The sequence below is a fragment of the Oculina patagonica genome, chromosome 4 (genome assembly GCF_052425735.1).
Source record: "Oculina patagonica isolate OP01 chromosome 4, crgOcupat, whole genome shotgun sequence".
Classification (NCBI taxonomy): Eukaryota; Metazoa; Cnidaria; class Anthozoa; order Scleractinia; family Oculinidae; genus Oculina; species Oculina patagonica.
In genome coordinates this window covers 44,579,117-44,605,362 of record NC_135761.1, presented here as the reverse complement: position 1 = coordinate 44,605,362, position 26,246 = coordinate 44,579,117, and the positions used below count along the sequence as shown (strand labels likewise).

The window sequence follows — 26,246 nt, the reverse complement described above, 5'->3', positions numbered from 1 at the left end:
CAGCTTTTTTCTGTGCTTCACGAGCCTGTTTTGTTTTTTCAGCTGCAAGCTTGCCAGCAGCTACTCGATTTGGATTTTTGGCAGGCTTTGTTGCAGGAGTTGTTGAAGTAACTTGTGAACGCGAAGGGCTCAAGCCATTTTGGCTGTTCTGTACTTCTTCTTGAGCAACCGGAGCTTGCGATTCACGTTGTTCGAGCTCGGCCATTATATAATGAGAAAAAAATTAATATTTAAATAGAAAATTGCTCAGCAAGATTTTTTGCTAAGCAATTTCTAAGCATTGCTCAGTAATTACTTAGCATTTTCTTAGCATTGCTCAGAAAAATCTTCAGTAGTGTGTGTTTCCGCATCTTTGAAAGCACCTTTGGTGTGCGACTTTGTCGGGACCCCTTGGGTCCCCGCGCCAGGCGCGGCTTCGTTTAAATCAATGTGCTTTGTTGTGATGAGCGCAGCATTTGCAACGGCAAGAAAGCGGCCGCATTTCAAAGCCAGACCGCCTGCCAAAGTGGACAGCTCTTTGCTGATAATGTAGTCGTTTTTGAGTTCCTTCTGATAATCATTGACGTCCTTGATATTTACGGCCATACCAACGACTTTGGTTACAAGAAAAATAAAGCTGTCAATCAAGCTTTCGTTTGTTTTATTCCCAACGTATGCCTCATATCTCTTGAAGTACTTTTCAACTTCTTTATCTGTCAAGCGCTTCACCTGCTCGTATGTCAGCTGCACACCGATTGCTTCTTTGGCTTTTCCTGTTGAAACAAGGATAGCAAGCTGTTCACGCAATGCAGGAATGTCGGGTCCTTGAATGGATGCCATAGCGCTTTCTGTACTTTCTGGTTCAGCTCCTAGCAGTTCCATTACGGAAGCAAATTCTTGTTCACTTGCAGCGTGGTTCACGCTCTCGGAAGGGGAAGTTGCGAACGGGTCAGCCATTTATTACTCTAAAAAATATGTTCAATAAAAAAATGTTGTGCCATAAGGGTGGCGATGAGAAATGACAAGATGCGAAAACTTAATTTTTTTCAGCTTTGAAATGAGTTCTTTGAAATCCTCATTGGCAAGTTCGCCAGCGTAATCCTCAAAGATTGCCTTCGTGGTCTTGGCAGAGGGGGTGTAAAAGAAAACGATTGCCGCTACATTTTCGCGGAATGAGGCGGTTATGCTTGTCATTTTTTGAGTCAACACCCATATGCTCAAGCCTGCGTGGCGAGCAGAGAAAGCAAGATTCACCAATTCACCTGTTCTTCCTTTTACATCTTTCGAAGCAGCACAGTCGTCGAGGATGATAAGCGTGTTCGTTCCCTCAAAAAGAAATCTTGAAAGCCTTAACCAAGATTCAACCTCGTGCTGCTCGCAAATTAAAACAAAAAACCGAAGATCTTCCTCAGCAAAGCGATAATAAGTCTTGTTGTGCGCGAACGTCGGGCATATGAGCACGATGTAGTCAAACTTGCCTCGGAAAGGGCCACAAAGCTGATTGACCACGTACCTTGTTTTTCCTGAGTTCGTTGGTCCCACAATGAGAGCGTTGAAGGGAATGTTGGCAGGATCCATGCTTCGCTTTGAGAAACCTATATTAATACTCAACACTTTGTAATTCTTTATTTACAATAGAAAATTGTGCATCAGCGATAGCGAAAATGTAGCATTTGACATTCCCTGATCCTGAGGCGGTTCTCTGTATCTCTAAATTTACGCCATCCTTTGTGTTCGCCAAACGGAGCCCGCTGCCGTGCATGTTGTTGTCGCTCATGGAGCGAAGGTCAATGAAAAGCCCGAACTTTTTTTCTGCATAAAACTTTGTGGCGTTATTAAAGATTTTTTGGTCTGCGTGTTTGCCAAAGAACCTGAGAACTTCCTCCCACATGTCTCTTCCTTCAACGCCCTGACTGTACACCTTATTTGGAACGCCGTTCACGCTGATTTTTACATTTGTTATGTCAGGGTTAAAGAAAGATTCTGGGTCTCTTGCGCCTGCGTCGTGGGGTTCAGCAAAAAGAAGTAGAAGTCCCTTCAAGGAGCGCTTTGGGACGTTAATGCTTTCGTTTATGATCGTGTCAGTAGCTTTTTTTACTGTGATCGTTTTGTAATTATGCACATGCTCGTAAAAGAAACTTTTGCCGTTAATGTAAGTGCTTTCTACTTCTCTTGCAAGTTCTTTGTGATAAATAGCCTCGTATTCGAGTTGGATGTCAGTTAGCTCATAGCCAAGTTTTGATGGATCTGTTCCTCTTACAACCACATTTGGACTGTTCAGTTTTATCTCGAAGACAAGCTCGTCTGCGAGTGCACGCGGATAAAACACACCATGGTCTCTCAAAATCTCGTGATCCAGCGGGATACGATACTTGCTTCCATACACTTCTGCCAGCTTCTTTTCCGCGTCAACTCCTGAGGTTTTTTTGTCACCAGCGTTTGAACGGATTTTGCATAAATCCTCGGACTGGATACCTTCAAGAAACATGTTGCTGCGCTTTTCTACCGGCAGAAAAAGGTCCTCGAAAAGTTTGTAGACGTCGTAAGCGTTCGTATCCTGCAGCGTTTCTCCAGCAAACCTGACCACCATCCTTGAGACAAGCGCCCGGGTGACGTTGTTTACGAGAAAGTTGTTGGCATGGCCGCTCACCGTCAAGTTGAACACAAGAGCCAGGGAGCCTGGCACGAGAACGACGCCCTCTTCAAGCTTTGGCACAGCAACTCTCAGAATTTCTTCTGGAGACGCTTTATTCGGGTTAAATGTAACGCGATGTCGCACTCTGTCTGCCTTGAGCGCGTTTGGTGTTTTCTCTTCGAACGTTGGTCTGTGTCTTTCGCTCACGGCAGCCATTGTATATTTAAATTAAAAAATATATTTATTTAATATAACATGGCAGCAAGCGGTGGCTTTGGTGACACAGATCCTCTTTTGGAACATACAGACGACCGTAACGACCGTAATGACAACGATGACGGCGATACAACAGGCCCATTCCAACCTGGAGGGTCATCAACGCCCGGACCAAGCGAACAAATACCATTACAAACTAGAACCACTACGATGAATAGGCCGCCTGAGCGCGGCTCACGCACTGCAGAAACCTCTTTTATCGAGGGCGATGTTTCTGGAAGACAGGTTCACACCGAGGGTGACACATACGATGCTGCGCAAAATGCGTTGAAAGAAATTTATCCAAATGTAAATTTTACAGAAATTGAAGCGAGTTTCAGCAAAACAGGAAGACTACAAGTAAGACAGCATGAAAGTATAACAGGAAAAACAGAGAAACCTTACTATTTAAAAACCAAAGACAAAAATACCGGGGAAGAAAGATTAAATCCTTCACTTCCAAAAAAAAAATAAAAGAACTTCTTGGCGTTACACGGGAGGAGCAAATTGCACAAAAAGAAAAAGAAGAGCAAGAAGTTATTGAAAGAATCCAACAAAATGAAGAAATCGCTAATGACGAAAATGAAGATCTATCTGTCAGAGAACGAGCTCGTTCAAAAACCCGTGAAGACAGAGTGACGCTAAATCAAATACAAAGGGAAAAAGATGAACTCGAGGAAGGTCTTTCTTTACAAGAAAAAGTGAAAAAGATCTTCAAAAAATATGGCTTCACAGTCACAGCAGTTTTGCTTGCCGTTGGCACGACTATTGGCGTAATTCTGAGTTCTCTCTCAAACGGTTTAAAAGATGTAGCAAAAGGTGTTGGTAACGGTCTTCAGACACTTGGCAAAAAAATTGCAGGTATTCTGCCGGGCCTCCTTGGCGCGATTGTCAGTTTTGTGTTTCGAACGGCCGGCCAGGTGATTAGCTTTCTCGGCAAGAATGCTTGGCTTTTGATTGCCGGTGTTGCTATCTTTCTTATCGAGCGAGTTACAAAACGAAGCGGCTGACTGCAAACGCAACAATAACGGCACCAGCAAGAAGGTAGGCCTTGTTTTTTTCGTGTGCTGTATCTTCAGTGTCTGGCTTCTGAGATTCATCTGTTTTTGACACAGTACCCGCTGAAGGCGTATGTGGCGCCGGCTCTTTTTTTGCAGCTTTGTGAATCGGGTTTGACGGATGACTTGTTGGTCTATTAACTTTTGATGGCCCCCCGCTCATACTTGTTGCGCCCACTTTTTTTGTGGAGGTATTAACATCATTATTTACTCCAACTTTCATTCCTCCTACAGCCTGCTTAAGCTGGTTGTTGTAACCAACAACGCTTTCTGTATTTATGACCATCCTGGCTGGCATAAGCCAGGCACCTGGGCAGACGGCAAGGTTAAGCCGAACCTTGGCCTCGTCAATTGCAAGTTGGTACCTTTGGACCGACTTTGCCAGATCAGGTTGCCTTATAGCGTCTTCAACCAACACGAGGAACTCACTTTGCGCTTCCTTTGCACGGCCGCCTGTGCCAAGTATGCTACTTCGAACGTTGACCTGCGAACCCAAAATACAGTAGACAAAAGCTTCTATCGACTGGTTTACTCTCGACAAACCTGCTTGGGTCAACCCTTCCGCGGCGTTAGGACAAAACCAGTCTGCCTGTGCATATGCAGCGTCGTCTGGCTCGATGTATTGAATCAAGTTACCTTTGCTTGCAGTTCCGCCTTCATCCGAAAATTTATCGTAATCGGGGTATTTTGCTCCAGAATTTTTTGGACCAATATTTGTGATCCAGATATAAACGTCACCCAGTCCGTGGTTTGCGCCTCTTGTGAAACGAAAATCGCTTGACGGGTCGACACCGAACTCAGCGCATATTCTTTTGTACGAAGCCACGTCGTACTTGTTGTCGAACTGGCTAAAAGTTGGGTCGCCAGGCAAGGCGCTTACGCTCTGAATTCCACCCATCTGAAACAATATTCGCCTGATTGTAAAATAAACGTGAAAAAGGTAAAAATTACGCACAACCGGCGGCAAGCTGAGAGCTGAGTGCTCTTCATCGAAAATCTCTCGACTAATCCCACTGCCTGTTGTCGCGCACCAGACAGCAAAGTTTAGTTGCTGCGGCCAGTAGCTCATGTTAGGGCCAGCAAGCCACCTCTTTGACTCTTTTCCTGATGTATGCTTCAGTTTTGTTTTTTGAAAAATCTCTCTTAATTTCGTTGTGAAATATTGGTCTGGTGTGACGTAGATGTTAATTTTGCTGTTAAATATTTTTTTCAAACTCGGTGCTGCTTCGTGAAATCCAACCGCGGGAATTGGCAAAGATAAGCCTTTTGCGCCACTTGGTGTCAGCTGTAGTGGAATACCTCCAGCGCTTTGCACACCGAGTGCATTTTTCAAATCCTGGCTCCAATATTTGCTGTCTGAGCCAAAAACATTTATCAAATGGCCTTGCCCTGCCTTGTAATAAATGTCTGCCGTTGCTGTATGGTTGTAAGTAAATTCAACCTGTGCTTTAAATTTTGTTCTTTCAGCGTTTGGATATTTTGCAAGAAAAGGTTTCCACGCCTTGTTTTTTGCCGCTTCAGAAATTTTAGTTGCTTCTGGGGTTTTCATCCACTTCATAAAATCTCTTTCTTTGGAATCAAGAAAAATTGATTGAGAAATGTCATCAGCTCTCGGAATAGGCGGGGCCATTTTTATATTAAAGATTTATTTTTCAAAAGATAATTATAAAAAATGGTTGTGCTCACTGTCACCACAACAAAAAATCCTCACACTGTGAATTTCGATTATCCTATTCCTAAACCGAGCTATATCCGGCTCCTGTCATCTCATATCCCTACTCTTGGTTCAATCTAAAAGAAGATGGAACAATCCTTGTAAAAGATGAAAAAGATACAAAAGAAAATACGGTAACTGTTCCCTTTGCGGCTGATTATTACACACTCGAAATGTTGGTGAGCTTATTTAAAAAGAAATTGGCTGAACATGGTATTGAAACGACCACAGATGTTAATACACCCCGCTTGTAATTAAAAATAAAAAGAATAAAAAAATAATTCTCAATAAAGATATGTCTAATTTACTTCTTGGAATCGATAATGTGCGGCATTTGGAACCGGAAACTAAAATAAAAAGATTAAATTCTCTAACAACTTATTTCATACATTGTGATTTAGTTGACAGAGAACAGAATCTTTTTAATGGTAAACCATCTTCCATTTTAGCTTGTTTTGACATACGAGGAAAAGCTTACGAAAACATAAATTACAAAAGTGCACAGCCCAATGTCTTGCGTGACGTTGCGGCTGATGAACATGTGTCATCTCTGACTCTTTCGATTAGAGATGAGAATGGAAATCCATTCGATTTTAACGGCTTAAATCTTGCATATGAGATGGAATTAAATTAAATTAAATACAAAAATAAAATTTTATGTATACGACCGAATGTCATCCGCAAATGTGCTCCCGAGTGCCCCTGCTTATGGTGTTCGCGAAGAAGACAGCGTAAAACACGCGGAAATACAAACACTGTATCCCGCTTTGCCAACTCAAACGGAAAACTTTAGGTTAACAAAAATCAATCAAATTTGTTCAGAGTTTGACAAAGAAGTTGCAAAATACCGTGCTGTTTTGAAAAAGTATAAAAAGGTGAAGTCTGTTTTCTATTATTCCGCAATTTCAATGGGTGGTTTGTCCAGTGTTCTCTCTGCTTCCAGTCTTGGCACCGCGGTAACGGTCGTTGGTTTTCCGGTAAGCGTTCCTCTCGCAGCATGTGCTGCAATTACAGGCGTTTTGTCAGCCGCTTTCACCGGAGCAAGCAAAAAACTTGAACCAAAAATTATGAAAAATAATGAAATTACTTCTCTTGCTGTTGCCAAACGTGAAACTGTCAATAGACTTGTTTCTGCCGCTCTCATTGACAATAAAGTTGATGACAAAGAGTTTCAAATTATTTTGGATGAATATTCTCGTTACATGACCCTCAAAGAGACTGTTCGCAGGCACCTTACAAAAAATTTAAGCCAAAAAAAGTCATCCCCACAGCCTGACATTGAGAAACTGAGACAGCAAATTCAAAAACAAGAATTAGATAGGTTAAAAAAAGACTATCAGCAGAGTCGAAATCCGATTTGAAAAAATAAACACTGGATTTAATCTGAGTGTTCAGAAAAATAAAATAAAGTTGTAGCAGAAAGCGTGAAATTGCGTGACGTGACACTCACAGTCAGGTGCTTGTCTGAACGCGACATGCAAATTTTTTTGTGTGTGTGCGTGGGTGTACAAAGTCGGGGGTTTACCCGAATGATATTTTTAGACGTTAGTAAGTTGTTTACATTCCAGTGTGCTTAAATCCGAGTTCTAAGCACACAGGAATGTAAATACTATTGTTTTACACGTGCAAAACCATTGTTCTTTTGATTTAATGCACGTGATATCAATTATGACACATTGCCGCTAAAAATAGCTTAATGATGTCATTTTTTTTTTTACTCTGAAGCAATCAATAAACATTACAAGTGTGTTAAGTAAAATAATTTTATTCAGTTGCTAAGTTAAATGTTTCTTGACAACGGCGGACATCCCATGGCCGCGGTAACTAAGGTAAATTGTTCGTTGACAACGGCGGACATCTCATGGCCGCGGTAACTAAGGTAAATTGTTCCTTGACAACGGCGGACATTTCATGGCCGCGGTATCCAAGGTAAACAGTTCCTTGACAACGGCGGACATCTCATGGCCACGGTATCCAAGGTAAATTGTTCGTTGACAACGGCGGACATTTCATGGCCGCGGTATCCAAGGTAAATTGTTCCTTGACAACGGCGGACATCTCATGGCCACGCGGCGTCTGTCCTTTGATGACTTGACAAGTTTTTGTCAAGTTTGTGAACTTAGCAAGTTTTTTTCAATCCGGGTTACGCGTAACCCATTGGCATTCCAATGTGATGACGTGTTTAGGCTTTAACTTGGCCGATTTTTGTCAAGTTTGAGAACTTGGCTGATTTTGGTCAATTCGGGTTACGCCTAACCGATTGCATTCCAAAGTGATGACGTGTTTTGGCTTGTAACTTGGCAAATTTTGGTCAAGTTTGGCAAACGCTTTAGTTGTATAGGCTATCGTTTGACATCTACAAATGATTCATGTCGATAAACTGAGTTAAATCTTCTTAATTTTGATCGAAAAAGGTTTGAAAAACGTCTACAAGCATCCGATATACTTTACCTTGCGATCAAACTTCACTACCAAGCATCTGATTGTTGTCCGTAATTGCTTAGGTTTCGCGAAGCGAAGGCACGAATAGCTGATGTAAAATATTATAATCAGATCCTAGTTTGTCGTTTCCAAATGATTCATGTCCGTAAGCTGTGTCTTTGCCTCTTTTTTCGATGAAGAAGGTTGGATAAACGTCTTTATACATCGGCCATACTTGTTTGTGTAATACAAAAAAGCTTATGTGAATAATATAAAGTTATAATTTTAACTGTGATTGGTCACAAAAGACGTCATTACATCGGGAAATAACCTATTAACTAAAAATAGTAATGACGCTTGGTGAATAAACTTACCGTGATCTTATATTGTTCTTTTATGTGCTAGAAAGTTCTTAGCTCAATATTTCACGGTATATTTACATGTTAGTCAAATTGAATATTGTCGTTAATTTATCATAACTCGCAAAACATACATACGAAGAGTTTCAAAATGATCGCTGTGTTCCATGCGATTTTCTTTATTTTCACCGAACTTTTTGAGCCTGCTTGGCAGAAGAATGTCAGAAGAATAACATATCAAGTCGTTGAGGCGATGGAAAAAGCAAAACAGAATAAATCACCCACCGATTGAGTTGTTTTCCGGCTAAAAATATTCAAGATGAAAAAAAAAACAATTAGATTACGTCAACGGGGTTTCCAGTTTCTTGACAGCAATACACCCACGCAATCAAAGTCACAACAATGACTTTCTGTGTTGCTGCAATAATTTATGCACTCACCGGAGCGTGCAAGTCTTGTTTAGCTTGTTAAAACGTTTGCGACAACACTGCTGTCTAATTTTTTTAATTTTTCAATCAGCTCGTCTGTTAAAAAGATTGTTATTTGTTTTTCATTTTCTTTAGTTTTTTTGTAGGTTGTAAACGCTTTTCCACGAGATCTTTTCAAGTTTTTCTTTACATTCAAGTTAATTTCTCCAGTTCTCCCTCTTCCCATCTTCGTTTACTCAATAAGAGCAATTGTTCAATAGGAATTTTTTCTGGCGCACATATTTCAAGCTCTTGCAAAAAAAATTTTTTTGTGAGCGAGACAAGCTTGGTTGTAACACTGCGACAAGGACAGAGACAGCCACACACATATATGATAGGAGTTTCGGTCGCAAATAGCAACAAGGAGCGAGGCGAGCATGCGAGCCGAGCGAGTTGTTGCTATTTGCGCCGAAACTCCTATCATATATGTGTGTAAACAAATCAAGATTAATTTTAGCCTGAAACGGGGATAAATCCAAAGGCAAAATTTGCAAATGAGTAGCGAGCGAAATTATGCAGTAAAACTCTGCCATTTTTTTCTATGCGTATCAAGAAATGCGTTTCAACTTTGATAACAATAGGCTTTGTTTTACAAGCGAAAAGTGACCCTATATGGCCACAACAATAGACCATTTCTTGATACGGTGCGATAACTTGAAATATCGTAAAAACAATTTTTATGGGTTAACTAGACACTTATCTAAAAGGATATCCAAACAAATCTCTGGGGAAAAGGATTTTAGTGGCCCGCTTTGGCCTGTATTTATCACTAATTTTTGCCGATAATCTGCCGTTTTTGCGTGACAGCAATTGCGTGACACAGCTGGTAGTAAACAGCGAATGAAATTATCGTTTTCAATGCATGTTTGACGCTCTTGTGAGAATTCCGTCAAACAACCTATGCAAAGAAACAAGTCATGTGGTGAACTATTTAACAAGGTAAAGGCAATATTAGATTTTTTCCCTTCGCCATTTCTGGAACCTTTGCGTGATCTCTACACGCTCTTGATCACAACATGCTAGATGGTTCAGTTCTGTGTTAATAGTTGTTTTAAGCTGTTGATCATTCGATCATCCACAAAACCGGTCGTATAAAGGAAGCATTCTCAGTTCAATTATTTTACGTAATAACGAGTCAATATTGTTTGGTTTATTTCTTTCCGTGATCTGAAGGAAACAGCGCAACAATTAAATTATAAGTATTCGTCGAGTGCGATGATGTTGTCGTTGTTGTTTGTTGATGTGTTGTTGTTTCCTTTTTGTCTCAAATTGCCGATATTTTTTCCAATTCATGTCCTTATAAGGAGAAAACTATAAAGCATAAAAAATGGGGAGAATTGTATACGGCCAATATATATCAACATTGAAGGTAATACTGAGAATTTTAAACAATTTTATGGTATAAGACAGATAAAACATAGCATTGCCTTTCTAAGTTTTATGCAAAGTTCTATGTATTTTGTGCCCGAATAGTACGTTTCAAGGACCTGAAGCTTCTAATATGATTAGCGCCAGATTTTAACGCAATATTTGCATCAGTCCTGAATCCAGTGTCTGCGACCTGCAAATTTTATAATTAAATTATTTTTATTTTGATGACAAGTCCTTATCCAATTCCATACTTCGATCGGTAAACACGACTCTTCGCTTTTGCGGATAAAACAAGATGAATGCTTGTTGTTCTTTTAAAGTCAGTACTCCTTTGATCGCAGCGACAGAAATCAGCCTACGGAGAAAGTCTCGCTATTATCATGCACTGAAAATATAGCACAGCACAAGTCACTCTGGGAGTTTCATGATATGGAGAGTGAAGTAAAGTTGATTCTTGCTCGAGCTACGATTTTTTACACTTCTCAAAGTGTCGACGTAATGACTGCTAAACCCATGGTCTCGGCTGGACAAGAGGAACCTAAAGATGTAGGTTCCCTCAGGAGATACCAAAGCATAAAATCGTCAGAGGAAAATGTCCGAATGCCGAAGGAAGCTTAAGGGGTAAACAAAATCTTCTCCAAGTTAATCATGAAAAGAACGGGACATTTGATTCCCGTTGGATCAGGTAGATATCGACATCTCACATCTTGTCTGAATGCAGGCATTTCGACATAAAAATACGTCTGGCAGTTTTCCTTCTGTTTCTATAAGGTATGTGCAGCCAGTGCAGATCACGCAGAGAAATTTTTGTGTTCAATTTCCGAAGAAGAGAAGCTGTCAAAATTAGCAGCAGAGAACCTGTCTCCACTTGTCGTCGTAAATAACGAGGAGGAAGTAGTAGTGAGTCAAATGAAAGAATTGAAATTCAGGATAAGAAAAAATGCAAAAAAGGCCTTTTCTAAAAGTAATTCCATAATGGTCTTAGCAAGTGCAAAGCTGCTTTATTTAGGACAATGGAAACATAACAGACATGCACAGCACCTCGAGTGGGTGGGGGGAGAGGGTACTTGGCATTTCAAGTAACGTGGATAATGGAACCCCCCAAAAAACCCCGAGGGCTTCCAAAAACACTCTAAAAAATATCTGGACAAAAAAATTTACCCTGAAAATATCCCATGCCGAATTTCTGTCCATTAGATTTCCAGAAAGGGACAATGATGGTAACACAAAGAAAAAAATGGAAACTCAGGGGGAACGCTCGAGTTTATATGCAAAGCAAAGGACTGGAACACCATCGTTCAAGATTAATCATCAGTAAAAAACATTCGTTTGTACTTTTGTTAAACCATAAAAAGTCGAGGTTTTTGAACGGTTGTTTTGCATTACAAATTTTAAATTTTCACGTAATAAATTCATTTCTTTTGACACCTTTTGTGGAGTTATTTTTATCATCAAACACTTAGGTATTTCATCTTTGATTACGGTATCAATTATATACTGATTTTTGGAAATGTTTGAATTGAGTGCAATTTTGGTTGAAGTTATCTTTCTTATCTAGTGTGTGTTTTTTTGTAACGAGAGTCAAGGTTTCTTGTGAGATACTTGCCGGAAAACAGTTTTGTTTGACTATTGAACGACAAAGTAAATTCATAATATTTATTCATTCCTAGGTAACCTACACTATGAGCCATTGTTTTAAGAACAAGGGACATACTTGTTTGCTTATTTATGATTAAATAAATCTTGACCTTTTTGACCGTAGATTGGTCAACCACGGATTCTTTCCTGGAATAACTTGTTTTCTGACCTTAAGTTGTTTTATACACTGTATTCGGTGATATTTTTCTAGCAGGAAACCTTGACCTTATTTTCCCACGTTCTGTAAGTGACAAAGAACCTTTTCAACTATTGTACAATGTTTATTCATTTTTGTACACCCTTGTTTGAACAACCATGTACGTAAGTATTCTTTTAAATTCGGCTTGTACAAACGACTGCTCTGAACTCGTAAACAACTTAGTATTCATTTATGGAAAGGGGTCGGACTGTAGTTACCGAATAACACGCCCCTTCTTCTTCGAGTTTAGTGGAAAAGTTGTTGTTTGAACTTTGTAAACAAGAAAACCTATTTTCAGCTCTAACTGTACAACTGTATCAGTCCAGATTGTCCTAATATATTAGGACAACTGTGACGTCACGGAGCTATTGTTATCGACCAAGATGGCGGCCATTTGTACAAATCGCCAAGAACAAAAGAAATCCTTTGTTTCCAGTCTCCAAACAGTGTAAATCCGGGACTTTTTTGGCGTAACAGAGACAGGAAGCGTCGGCGGCCATTTTGAGTGTTCGCTCGTTTGCGTTCTTCAAGTATCTCGACGGAAAACCGCGATTAATGACGCCATTTTCCTGTTCGTTATTCAAGGTATGTAAAATCTAACCTTTATTTTTGGCATTTACCCATTTTTTACTCAGCTGGTAGTATTTTTTTTCGATTGAAGTGTTGTTTATGTGTCTTTATGCAAAAGTCTGAGGTAGTAAACAACCCTGATTTTTAGTAAACTCTTTTTGAAAATATGCCAGTCTTAACGTAAATATATCCAGGCCACTGTATTTGTATGAAACATCGGCCATTTATGCGTTAGCAGCTGTTGTTCAGCAACAATTACGGAAATGACAGGGAATTGTTTTGAGTATTGATAAAGGATATAGAAAACTTTCATGTTGCACGAATTGACCGGGTTGTAAACCTCATCTGCGGGGCATGCAACTGTATGTAAGAATTTCATCAGACAATTTGGCACTGGAAGGACTTGAAACGACCATAGGAAAGGAGTAGGCTGTATTATTTAGCTCATTTGGTTCATTCTTTATAAAAACTTCCACTTGTGTTAATTATATGGATCTTTATATACCATGGCAAGTTCAAATGTGAACCAAATTGAATTTTGAAGAATGCATAATACAAACGAGATCAATCACTCTTAAATTCTCACTTGTAAAACACCAATTTGCTTGTTGAGATATTCTTACAATGTTTATCTTTGACCACTTATGGAGAGACATCACTCTTGAAAGGTTCATAGAATAATTTATTCCAAAATCCCCCTAACCACCTCCCAAAACAACCATGGCCAGTCACGTAAGAGTGTGGAAAGTGGGATAAGCAACAGTGTTATCTGTTCATGGACCACTAGGCTCGAACATGCATTATAAGACAGACTTGCCTATCAGCTGTTCTGCCCTATCATCCTCCATTGCAATATTTGTACAAAATTGTTAAATTCTAATGTAGATGTATTTTATTTTTCGCAGGTCTGGCAGTTGCTAAATGGCAAAAAATTGATGCACATGTTCACTTAATGAAACATGAGAATAAATTTGATTTTTTCCTCTCGATCTGACTGATAGTTTTATGTTTTGTACAAGTTTCTGGGTAATGATCATCTCCAGCCCACACCTCTTTGCATTTGTGTATCTTAAAAGTTTGAGTGTGTTGATTTGCAAAATATTTTTGTTTTACATTTGTTTTGGTGGATCTGTAAATGGATTCAAAGTACTATATTGTACCTCGTCGAGATAACCTTAGTACAACACAGCCAGATGTTGGACTGCGAATTGAACGTCCAGGTCCGAGCCCGGGCTAGTTTATTTACTGCTGGGGTAACCTTCGATGGACTAGCATCCCATTCTGGGGAGTAAAAACACGCCTAGTCGCTAAATGCTACAGATCAGAAACCGGGATAAGCTCCAGTAGTATGGGCCACCTTTAACTTGGGTCAGAGCACACCTTACAGTCTTCACCTTACCTTGGAACACAACAAGCCATCCAAGCAATTTTTTATCTATGGCATATTGACTGCATGCAGTTGGGGGTAATATAAGACATGCCAAAAAAACAATACTCACAATTTTTTAGTGCATAATTATTTCAATGTCCACCAAATAGCACTCAGTTGATGTTGTAAAAAAGAAAGAAATCAGTGTATTGATACACTCCTGATGAGCTATTGTATTGAATAAATATTTTCCCTTTATGCAAGACAATGTGTACAAAGATAAAGTAATTTTTGTGGAAAATGGAGTACATGCATAACACTCCTGCATTCACAAATGTATGGCCATATCTGTGCACCCTACTCTGCCTACTGAACATTTGCATTTTGAAAAAGCTACAAATAATCACTTTTAAAACAGATTCATTTATTTTATCATTTTATTTACCAATGTAATGAGCCACAAATGCCAGAGAAAGGTTCGATTTTATTGTTCAAAGATAAATGTACCCGGGAATTTCAATAAGCTGACATGAGTGGAAAAATAAATTAACACGAGTAGAGCAATTTATTGTCGAACGTGCAAGATGTTCGATCCAATGGCAAACCAATACAAATCTGTTGTTACGGAACGAAAATATTTCACCTTTTTCAGTTAAACAAATCTTGCAGCTGTAGTGGGAAATACGGGACAATATTACTTACCCGATTATTTGATTGCATTTCAATGATTGAGACAGTTTAATATCCGAAATGGGCTATCGATCGATCGGCGCGTGGTAGTTTTCTTGATGCTCCTCGCCCTCAAGGGCAATGCTTAGTGTGATAATGTAGACTCGAGCACTGGCATTTTTGAAAGATTTCTTACAGAGAAAAAATGTATATTTGTATTCTGCAAATATACGTCAAGAATGCGGCATTATAACTCGGGAAACCGGCGCTAAGTTCTGCGTTCGTCGCCATTTTGAAAAGCGAGGCTTTGTTTTGATACACGATCCGCGAATCAAAAGGCGGTTTCTGATTGGTCGAGAGACAAGTTGGCCGTGTCCTAATATATTAGGACAATCTGGACTGTGTATTACTTGTAACTGTTTTTGTTGTAGAAAAACAATGTTTGTAATTTTTATATTGCTCGCGCTGTTTTATTTTGGCCAGTTCACGTTTGGTTCGTAACGAAATTTTGGAAAGAAAAGCGTTTTCGACATCGCAATTAGCTCGAAGGTTTACCTTAAAGGCGCAGTCGTACTACAACGGAAACTAACTGCGCAAGTCATTACGTAAGCTTAGATACATCAAATTTGACGTTTTGACAGGGATTGACAGCTAGAAAGCTGGCCACTTTAAAAGAGAGCGAGCTGTTTTAAACAAGAGAGAATTGTGAACATCATTGTTAGTAAAGGTTCTACGCCTGAGTGTAGTGATTATTAAAGAAGTTGGAACAAGACGAAGTTGTCAGTCATAACTGCTTAAAAGTGGGAACTGCTAGTCCCCCTTAAACCCGCTTTTAACATTTATTCGCGAAACTATACAACCAATGCACCACCACGAATGTTTAGATTGATTTTTATTCCCCCAAAAATCCCTTCTTTATTCAGAACACCCATAATATACTTTTAAAAAATTTCCTAGACAAACAATTCCCAGAATTAAAAATTTCAACCCCCCCAAAACCCTTCCATCATTTCTGTCACTTGAAATCCCAGTATCTCCCTTGGGCACAGCACAGGGATCCTTTAACAAAATTCTGAGAAATGCTCCAGTGACACTTGATATAAAATGTTATTTTCAGCCCTCGTTATGGGCTCAGCAATAAGCCCCCTCCTTTCCCTACTCCTTTCAGTTTTCTTATCTTCGAAACTTAGCCCTTAAAAACAGACTTAGAGCGCTTAGTGGCGTTTCACATTGAAAAATCACCCTCATGCAACTGGAACCATTACCTATAGGCAGCAAAAGGGGAACAAAAGGAACAGGGCAAAGGAGCGGCGAAGAAGACAGGCTTTTGAATTTCCTTTCCTATAAGCGGGGTGGGATACGATAACCCGCAAAAAGCGTTCAATGGATAATTATGAGTGAATACGTCGTCTGCTCTCCATCCAATATTTAAGCATTGACAAATTCATTATACCAGCATTTGGTGGAAACGATTATTGTTATTTAAGTAAGAGCAGTAATCGCATAATTTACATACATGTACGTTGTTGAAAAATTTTAAAATCCCACCCTGCAAGCTCCCCTCCACCCCCCCCCCCCCCCAACCTTCTCAACCTCCCTTCCGGCCTTTGATTTGCCGCAGTCAGTTGTTGCAATAATCTCACCTCGTTTTGCCCATTTTTAGTGGCACAAACAAAACTATAGCTCTCCATAAAGAGGATAAGATTTTTTGGCAAGCTTTACATTGAAAACAATTGCCTTATCGGCTTATGCAACTGAAACCGCCATCAGTGGCCTGACAACAGGAAGGGAGGTGGGCATTCGCCTTTCGTTTCTTTAAATGGAGTGGGAGGTGGAGTCTAGTTGGCACTGATTTTAGAACAAAATAGTCAGTTTTGTAACAAAAGATGAAGAACTGGTCGTCTGCGCTGGATTCACCAGTAGACCGAATTACATGTCTACCGATTTAACGTAAATATATTTGAAAATACTAACTTTCAGCGAACTGTACTAGAACAAAAATAACACTAGATCTAAAAACTAATACCCTACAATGATCATGAATAAACGAACGTTGTGAAAGTAGGGGCATTTTTCAATGTGAACCTAGTATGCCTATTCGTTGTTTTGAGCATTATCTTATGAATTATAAAAGAAACGACAATTATTTCCAATATAGCAAAGCGCCCAGTGACACTCTCCGTCATGATGGGTGCATGAAAAATAAAGATCTTATAACTGAGCCCGTTTGAATTCTTCTGAATTGTCTTGTTAAAGGTAGATACACTTTCAAGTGCACTTTCAAGTGTTTAAGAGCAGACAAAACATGGTACATTCGCCTTGTTTTTAATTTCAGCTGAAGAGTAGTAAACAGCACAGCCAGCTCGCAGGAAAAGCAACACCTCAATGATAGGTTAAACATATATTCATTATAGGGTAATATAGCAAGTAAAGGTTTTACTTTAAGTACCCATTTACAATCGGCATGTGACGTCTACTCCTTTTCGTGTATTTTAAATGATTAGATTATTTAAAATACAGAAATTGTGAAACTGTTTACGGGTATTGTGACAAGCAGTGTCATGCAATTCTTTACATTTGAGCTGATTTACGGCAAAATTAGTGATAAACAAAGGCCAAAGCGGGCCACTAAAAACCTTTTCCCCAGAGATTTTTTTGGATATCCTATTAGATAAGTGTCTAGTTAACCCATTAAAAATTGTTTTTACGATATTTTAAGTTATCGCACATAGAAAAATATGGCAGAGGTTTACTGCATAATTTCGCTCGCTACTCATTTTCCAATTTTGCCTTTGAATTTATCCCCGTTTCAGGCTAAAAATTAATCTCGATTTGTTTCATTTTTCGCAAAGTCATACAATAAAGACCTAATTACATTATAAATATTATTGAAATATCAATAAACAGCTGCAGTATAACGCGCAAGGCGATCAAACTTTCAATAAAATCAGTCAAACCGGAAGTGGATTTTAAGCCCAATTGGGGCAAAATCTTTTTTTGCATATTTCTTCGAAAGGAAGCTGTATTAGGAAAAACTAACTGCAGTCCGTTTGCTTTCTCACTAGGACCTATCTATGGGCAAAATATGAGCGAAATCGATTTTGTCCAATTTGTGCCGGCGAAAGGCGATATTAGTTGATTTTTGGAGAAAGTCGCACTTAAATGATCTTGATGAGCTTTTTTTTCGTTAATATCTCCTTTTAAGCTAAGAGCCAAGTAAAAAAGTTCATATAGAATTTGGTTGTATTTCTTCATTTCAAACTGTTTAGAACAAGAGTGCAACATATAAAAAGTAGACTCTATTCAATTTTGGTATGTTTCTTGATTGAAGTGTCGCAACAAGCAAGTGAGACAGTGTTTCTAGAATTTGACAGGTTTCCCGATATTTGCATAACTTCTGCAACATTCCACGGTAATACACAACGTCATTGTATTTGGATAAATATTATAAAGTGCTTTAGTTTGAAAAAGAAAATGGCAAAGTGCCTATGACAGATTCAAAGATGAAACTTGTAGTTACCATTGACCAAAAAGGAGTAAAAAACAATTTGAAAGAAAACCACCTCTCTGATTTGTCGCCCAACGTAGTTCCTGACACGGTCTCCAGTCTATCATGTGATAGTTCAACCTTTATTCTGCTTTCTGACTTGTAGTGTGATGCACTCTCCATCTGGTCCATTGATCCAGTCTCAGTTTTAATTGCACCTTCTGATAAAGCTTCTGGGCCAATGCTCACTGTTGCAACAATTTAATAAAATGTGTTCAGATATTTGTTTGAAGGATATAGACAGACAAGGGAAACGTTCTCTGTGTTTCTGACTTTTTCGATAATATATTGGACTACTAAGTATCAAATTGCTTGGGAGAATGGCGAGTATCTCGAGAAAATAATAATACAATAACTTTAAGGTACTCAATGATCTTAGCCCTTGGACGTATATACAAATTCATACCCTCACCGTGGTACAAGAAGGGGCGGGGGATTGGGCGGTGGGGGGGGGGGCGGGGTGGTTTTTCATTTTGTAAATGTGTAGCAAAATTTTTGCAATAAGTACAAAGTCTCTAGCTAACTCTACAAGATGACACAGATTTTGTTGGCTGTGACGTCGTATAGCGTTTTATGACGCCATAAGAGCTGCCATCTTGATTTAATTTTAAAAAAAAAAGGAGGAACTCTCCTTACTATTTTCTGAGAAAGTCAGAAAATAACAGAAATTGATACAAAATCAAGCCAGAACGCTAATGAATGTAAACAAATCGTGCAATTTGTTTTTTTTTTATAAAAAAAACCTGTTGCTTTTTATGTTCTAGTCATTGTGTCTATAAAATATGTCTACGCAACGTTAATTCTCAGAGTCCTCTTAATACGGACACCCATAAAAGACTATTATAATTAGATAAGAACCTGTGAAAAACCTATGAGAAAACATGTAAAATCTAAGCATTCATATGTTTTTTTTTCACACTGGTTTTTCACATGGTGTGAAATTTTGAAAACCTGTTGACAGGGCACTTTTCACAGGGTCAAAAACCTGTGAAAAAATCTTGTGACAAAACAACCATATTTTTTCACTGGACCTGAATGTTGTGATTTTTGAACAAATTAAGCACATGCAAACTTGACAGGTTTTTTTTTTTTACAGGGCGGTCCAATAAATGAATTCGATGCATTTTTTATTCCTTTCAAATAACATTTCCTAGTAAATGTTGCATGGAACGATATCTATGTTTAAAATATATCTCCAGTTCGGTGAAAGCGGACCTGTTTATTGTGTTCCTTCTTATATGTTTATCTTTGCGTTTTCGTTTCTTTTCTCTAGTTCCTTCGCTTTAACTCTGGTGGGCGGGAAAATTCATTTTTGTGATCCACCCTCAGTAAATTTTCACAATGATCATTTACGAGAATCATATCCTCCGTTTTAACCAACAAATAAAGACCAAAAGAAGACATTAAACTATTGTTAATTCTTCGTCCTTATGCGTAATCGAGCGTAGTGCGGTCACGTCGGGAAGCGACATGACCGCATTTACCGGTACAATAATACTTAGTACATAGGCGTAGTATCTGAGTTATTTTATAAACTACCGGTACAATGGTACAATAGTACATAGGCGTAGTATCTGAGTTATTTTATAAACTAAAAGCAGTTATTTAATCACCTTTAGATGGTTTCAGTTGCTTTTCATCAGGAGATCCAGGAGAAAGTGAGGCAACTGACAAATGTGACATATACGCAGAAGACGATGACCCAACTGACATATCAGACATATCTTGATCTCCTTTAACAAAAGACATCATATCTCTTTTGGTAAGTGCAAAACAAACTTCGATGTTCTCTTAAAAGAGAAACGTCATGATATTCTAAATCACTTCTAATGCACAACATTACTTCAAATTAAGAAAAAGTTCAAGACAGTAGGTATCTAAAATTTTAAAGCATAGAGAACGTTCTGTTACTTTTAAATCGTTGCTTTTCATGTTTTAGTCTTTGTTTCTATAAAACATGTGTACGCAACGTTCATTCTCAGAGTCCGCTTAATACGGACACCCAGATAACACTATTGGATAATAACCTGTGAAAAACCTGTGAGAAAACCTTTGAAATCTAATAAACTGTCAACAGGGCAATTTTCACAGGGGCAAAAACTTGTGAAAAATCCTGTGAAAAATAAACATACTTTCAGGGTTTTTTTCACAAAATATGAATGTTGTGATTTTTGAACAAATTTAAGCACATACAAACTTGAAAGGTTTATTTTTTGTTTTTGTTTGTTTTTGTTTTTTTTTTTTACAGGGCGATCCGGTATGACAGAACATTCACGGAATTTTTTAAAGGTTTTTCACAGGTTCTCATCTCATAGTATAATACTGACACTTTTTGTGTCCCTTTGGTGTCCATATTAACCAGCTATTATCTGGGTATCACAGTAATCCTTCATTGGCTGTTAAGCTAATCACTTTTACATTTAAAGAAAGTTTTTATTTATTATTTTTTTTAAATTTATTTACCAGGTAAGATGCCTTCGGTGTGGACTTGTGTGCTTTGAGCTGTGCGAAGAAGGATTCCTTCACAGAATGCTTGGTATGTGCCGTTTTCTGCTGGTTCTGACTCAAAACCAACCAGAACAACATCCCCAACGTCTTCTTCCGACACTGGGTCTTGAACCGGTAAAATGATTGGTTCGGTTAAATTTGGACCATGGATAACACTGTGGTTGCTCAAATTTACCTCCTCACCTAATTGTGTTACAATCACAATTCTGAAACCCACAACGTAAGCACGGGAAATGCTGATCAGGCAACAAGAAAAGGGGGTTTTAGATGTTTGACAGACTTCTTTTGATTCTGTAATCACTGCATCTGAAAATGCGTCTTTAATACTGCGACATACCACTCTACCAGGCAATTGCCTCTTATCGTCTTTGAAGTGCAGTAATGAAAGAACTTTGCTTGTCTCCTGTTTACAAACAAAACGGAAACAATAAATATTGATTACAAATAAATTAATAAGCAGTCAGTCAGTCAGTCAGTCAGTTAGCCTGCGAATACAGCCGCCTCTCATTCGCTCCCGCTACTACGTGCGAAACGCGAAGAGAGACGTCTGTGATTCGCGGTCAGAAATTCCATACTGATGACGTAAATCTGTCCAGAATCCGAAAAGGAGTGCTGATTGGTCGGCTAGTTAATTAACATATTGTATGCGAATTTTATTACTTCATTACACAAACGGTAAAAAACCGGATGTTATTGCGGACTAAAAGGTGACCGGGGGCTATACCTAAGAATTTCTATAATTTCTATAATTTATTTGTAAGTGGGAAACAAGAAGAAACTGCTTTATAACCAGATGAAAGACCTCAAAGATGTACAGAAAGGATGCGGCACTGCGGCCGTAAAAAAAAGATCAATTTTGACACCTAACTTTTATTGTTGACATAAAGGCAGCCAGCAAAACGAACAAGCAACAAAAATGTGAAATATAGATAACCTGAACCATCCTCAACCAAAGAATAAATGCTACAGAAAAACAGAATTTTTTTTTTGTGCAGACATTTGCCATGCAGCACCAGCAAAGCATTTTAGTATCCAGTGTTCAGCTAATTTAGTGTGTGTGAGTGTAAATTGATTCACAGTCGTTGTATTAAATTGGTTTTTTGTGCCACACAAGAAATCTATTGACACTGTAAATCTATCGAATTGTTTTTAGGCTCGACGGCTCAGTTGCGCAATTCTATCATGTGTGATTTTGACATGCCAGGCGAATTGTGGAGGTCAATCGTGTAAAGCGGGCGAATTAAGGCACACAGAATTGACTCGAACGCACTCCACTAATCTATGATAATTACGAGTACTAAAACAATTAATCGCCTCAGGCTCAGTGAATCTGGGCGAATAATCGTTAATTGTTTAGTTTTGAGCCGAGCATATTCACCACGCCCTAGCACAACATTCACTGTAAGTCGTTTTTTAGGTGTCAAGATCTGCTATTTTGATTCCCTTCAAATGTTGATGTTCGCTTCCGCTATGTTTACTTTGTCTGGAGATTCCACAACTACATCAAACATTTCAAGCTTTATCACTCGCGAGCTAATTAGCATGTCTCCACGTTTCATTTTGGTCTCGCTTGGTTTCTTCTTAAGCAGATCTAACAGTTTCGCAGAAGCGTATAATCCTTCAGTCCCTGTATCTTTTAGCTCGTGACTATCACTGACAAAATGACCTCATTATTTTGGTTAGCTGTCATCAATGTCTGCTGTCACGGTACGGTCTCCCTTTTGTGTTAAGTTGCAAATCTAATTGCGATGACGTTTGTGGCAATGTTGACAGGAAGCCTTTCTGAAACATTCTGCCGCAGGATGATTTGGCGTAGCACAATAGAAACACAGTTTCTTCCTCGCTAGTATCTGTCTGCATTCGTCTATGTTAGTAATCTTCTGGCACTATGATGGTCTACGACTTACCACGATAATAAACGTATTCCTTCGGCTCGAGTACATGTTTCGATTGATAACACCTATGCTCGGATTACAATAGCAATTTATCCCGATAATTCTAGAACGAACCTGTCCCTTACGGCTGTAATATTCCAGTGATGAAAAAATATATTTGAAAATCATGTCGATAATATTAGCCTTTTGCACAATTAAATCCGAAAAATATACACGAGGTTCCTTTTTTACACTTATTAAAAGTTATTTGATCTATGACACCCCACAAACATGTTCTAAGCTTTTAAATATGTTGTGTCCATAATTCTCTTAGTAGGACTTTATAATACTTTTCAAATTATAATTTCGCGTGGAAAGTGCACTTTAAAAAGTCCTCATTCATAAGATTGGTCTCTTCTAGCAATTGATCTCTCGAACGGACAACTGAGAGTTGTGTAGCCAGCGTACGCGTGGCCGGCGTTCAATAGCGCGCAGAAACAAGACTTACCAGCTTCTTTCCTGTGTTGCTCAAGTAACGTCGATTTTTGTAACTCTTGTGGAGCCGGTACGAAATTATCGATCCAACTTGAATATTGTTGTCTATCAACTTCTCATTGGACCAAATATGTGAACCATCTCCGTCATACAGACGAGTTGGTTTTCCTGAAACACCAGCGATTTCCTTGTTTTCATCACAGCAAATTTTCAAGCAAATCACGAGCGAAGTATGTCCTTGATCATGATATCTCGGTAAGGAAATAACTACAGCTTGACCTTTTTCAGGATTGAATTTAGGATCAGACATAGTGGTTTCTACCCTAGGTGCAAGAGGGAACGAAGGATTGAAAACATCCCTCGCTGGCGTTGGAGTTGAATTGCCTAGCACTAATCTCCCTACTCCAAAATGACGTGACGTCATTCCTGACCTTTGGGTTCGTTCGTCATTCCACTTCAATTCGGTTTATTCAGTAACGCCATACACAGTGTCTGTAATGCACTTGATTCTTCTTAGAAATGCAGGCGTTTGTTATTTTGAGAATGGTAATTATAATGAAGTGTTGTCGTAAGAATAATATACAAGTGAGAATAATAGAGTCGAACTTTGCTGTTCGACTACGCCGAACGAGGCGGCTATTTACGTTCCCTTTACAAACGGTCTATCAGGACATTTATCTTCACGTTTATCTCTTATCGACTTTGATAAATGCTAATAAAAATAACAATTGTAGGTCTGACCGTGTTTGAAAACCTAGTAGCATCAAACGCAGGAAAAGTGCATTGGACATTTTGAAGTATGGAGCCGGCTCCAAACGTAAAACCGACGTTCTTGAACACGTTCGTGGCTACGATAATATCCGAACGGCCGTCGACTGCATACCGAATAGACGAAGTTTATTTTTCCGCCAACCCAAGAGACACTGCATTTTTTTTCGCGGAAAATTTCGAAACAGTGTTTGTTCATCAAGGCTCATCGACTTTTTCATCAGTGTTGACGTCATACAACTTCTAAGTTTCCAAAGCCTTTTTGCCATGGATACTCTGGAACATAAATCTCTGAAGAATGAAGGAACAAGCAGTTTGTTTGCTGCTAATGCTGACTTTACGTACCCTGATACATGGCAGAAATTTTTCAAAAGCTCTACAAACCAACACTATGGATATGTTGAGTCGATTGGGGTAGCCATGGTGTTACTAAAGAAATACGAGCTAGAAAGCACGAAAAAAACTTTCTTGCTATAAATCTGACGAAATGTCTGGGTCTGGAGGTAACCTAAGGCATTTTTGTTTGTGCTGGCGACAAAGTTTGTACACCAAACGTCACGAAATTAACACCATTTAAGAATCTAACAACCCCCTAACTTGTCCCTTTCTGAAAGAATACTTGCCCTCCCCCTCTTCCCTCCTCCCCCCCCCCCCACATACAGTAGATCCGAGAGATGGGTCGAAAAGCTAAACCCTATTCAGACCTGGCTTTTTTGGACCGAGGACCGAAACTGTTTATCATATGGTCAACAATTGGGATGTAGATGTAGGATTTGATCGCTAAAATAGTATTCAACTAATAGTTTCGTCACAGTGGAATGTATGACCGTAAACTGTTAGTAGCAACATGTCTGATAATTGTGTTTCTGATAAAACTTTCTACTGTATAAGCAATTATGACGTCTTTAGATTAAAATGGCCGCCATCTTGGATCGACCATTTTGAATTTCTTTAAAATCGATTTATTTCATTAAATATCCTAAAAATCAAAGTCTGCAGACTGTAAAACTTAATTTGGAAAAATATAAGGCAATAATAGAATTACAGAGAAAAATGGTCTGGTGGCAAATTTTGTCAGCCCTCTTGGATTTTGGAACTGTATAGTTAGTATTTACGTCAAATTAGTATCAAATAAACTTAATTTTTTCTTATGTGATAAAATGTTTTTAAATGAAGTACAAAAATACAAATACCATCATAAAACAGGGAAGATTGTGCATGTCAGGGAGATTGCGCATGTCGCTCTTACGAGGCTGACGAGAGTTTTGGAGCTGAGAGAATTCCTTCCCTTCTGCTCCTTATTATCAGGACACGAGCCTTCTCTTACGTCTCATGTTGTTATCTGGACATTCTCCTGTCAATGCCTCCTAAAAAAACAAACGAGGAGCTCGCGGCTCTACGGACGAAGAACCCAACGCCGCGAAACGTCTCAACATGGCGTCGAACAATGAAGAAGCCGAAGGCACAAACGAACAAGACGACAGCGAACAAGATGATGAGGAACCCTCTCTGCTGGAAATTAAAACATTATTGATAAACATTCAAACTTCAATCACTAACAATGCTAAAGAAAACCAAGCGCTGCGGAAAGAAGTATCAGATTTAAAAGCATCGCTGGAGTTCAGTGACACGGAGATGAAGAAAGTCAAAGACTCCTTAGACAAAGCCATTTCAGCCAACACAGCCCTTCAAAAGAAGCTTGACAAAGCTCACAATGAGATAAGAAAGAGTGCTGAAAAGCTCATTGATCAAAAGTACGAAACGGTCCGACTGGAGGACGCGCTAGACAATCTCGAACAATACACATGCAAAAAAAAAATTAGATTGAAATCCATGGAATTCCCGACAATTTGTACTCAAACGCGGAGGAAGCCGTCCGTAAAGTCGCCGAAGCAATAAATGTCTCCATTGAGCCGAGCGACATTGAAATCTGTCATAAGTTAAAGCGGGACAAGGGTATACCACCAATAATAGTGAAATTTACAAGCCATAAAACCAAATCTAAGCTGTACAGGGAGCGCACCAAGCTCAAGCGTGTAAAGGTATCAGATATTTTTCCAAGCTACTCCCTCACACCTGAAGCCCGGATCTTCATCCACGAAAATCTTACCCCATACAGGAAGAGCGTTGTGGCTGAGGCAAGTAAACGGAGACGAAATGGAACTCTTCATAATTTATGGACACTAGACGGTAAGATTTATGTAAAAACGTCCCCTGATGGTAATCCCATTAGAATTTTCTGTTTGGAGGACCTCGACGATATTTAAGTAGTTGACATAGCTAGCAGTTGGGATGACAATCGCGGTTTCGAAAGCTTATCTTATTTATTAGTGTATCTTTGTAAGTTTTT

The 26,246-nt window shown here is 39.0% G+C and overlaps 2 protein-coding genes across 4 annotated transcripts in view; both read right to left on the bottom strand.

Annotated features, from left to right (window-relative positions):
- The window catches only part of LOC144652516 (uncharacterized), a 42,536-nt gene extending 19,005 nt beyond the window's left edge, over positions 1-23,531 (bottom strand). For 2 of the 3 annotated variants that reach the window (XM_078512541.1, XM_078512542.1), the window contains exons 1-4: positions 23,142-23,531; positions 20,715-21,162; positions 19,865-19,984; positions 18,268-18,439 (exon numbers count right to left, since the gene is read on the bottom strand). In XM_078512541.1, the coding sequence (XP_078368667.1) occupies positions 18,268-18,439; positions 19,865-19,984; positions 20,715-21,162; positions 23,142-23,438 (1,037 nt within the window). In that variant the 5' untranslated portion in view covers positions 23,439-23,531. The remainder of the gene's footprint in view (positions 1-18,267; positions 18,440-19,864; positions 19,985-20,714; positions 21,163-23,141) is intronic. The other variant, XM_078512543.1, reaches the window with a different exon arrangement.
- Positions 3,467-5,485, bottom strand: LOC144647929 (uncharacterized). The gene is made up of 2 exons (XM_078507602.1): positions 4,093-5,485; positions 3,467-3,510 (listed from the first exon to the last, which is right to left on the bottom strand). Exons 1-2 carry the CDS (start codon positions 5,483-5,485, stop codon positions 3,467-3,469), a joined length of 1,437 nt encoding a protein of 478 aa, XP_078363728.1.
- Positions 23,532-26,246: the final 2,715 nt, after the last annotated feature.

Excerpts from the sequence above, each read along its gene's own strand:
- LOC144647929 (XM_078507602.1), bottom strand. The coding sequence starts at position 5,485 with ATGAAGTGGATGAAAACCCCAGAAGCAACTAAAATTTCTGAAGCGGCA. Across the intron at positions 3,511-4,092 it reads AAAAAAAGTGGGCGCAACAA|CGTCACTCTGTCTTCACGGG; the intron begins GTATGAGCGGGG and ends TATTTGATTTAG.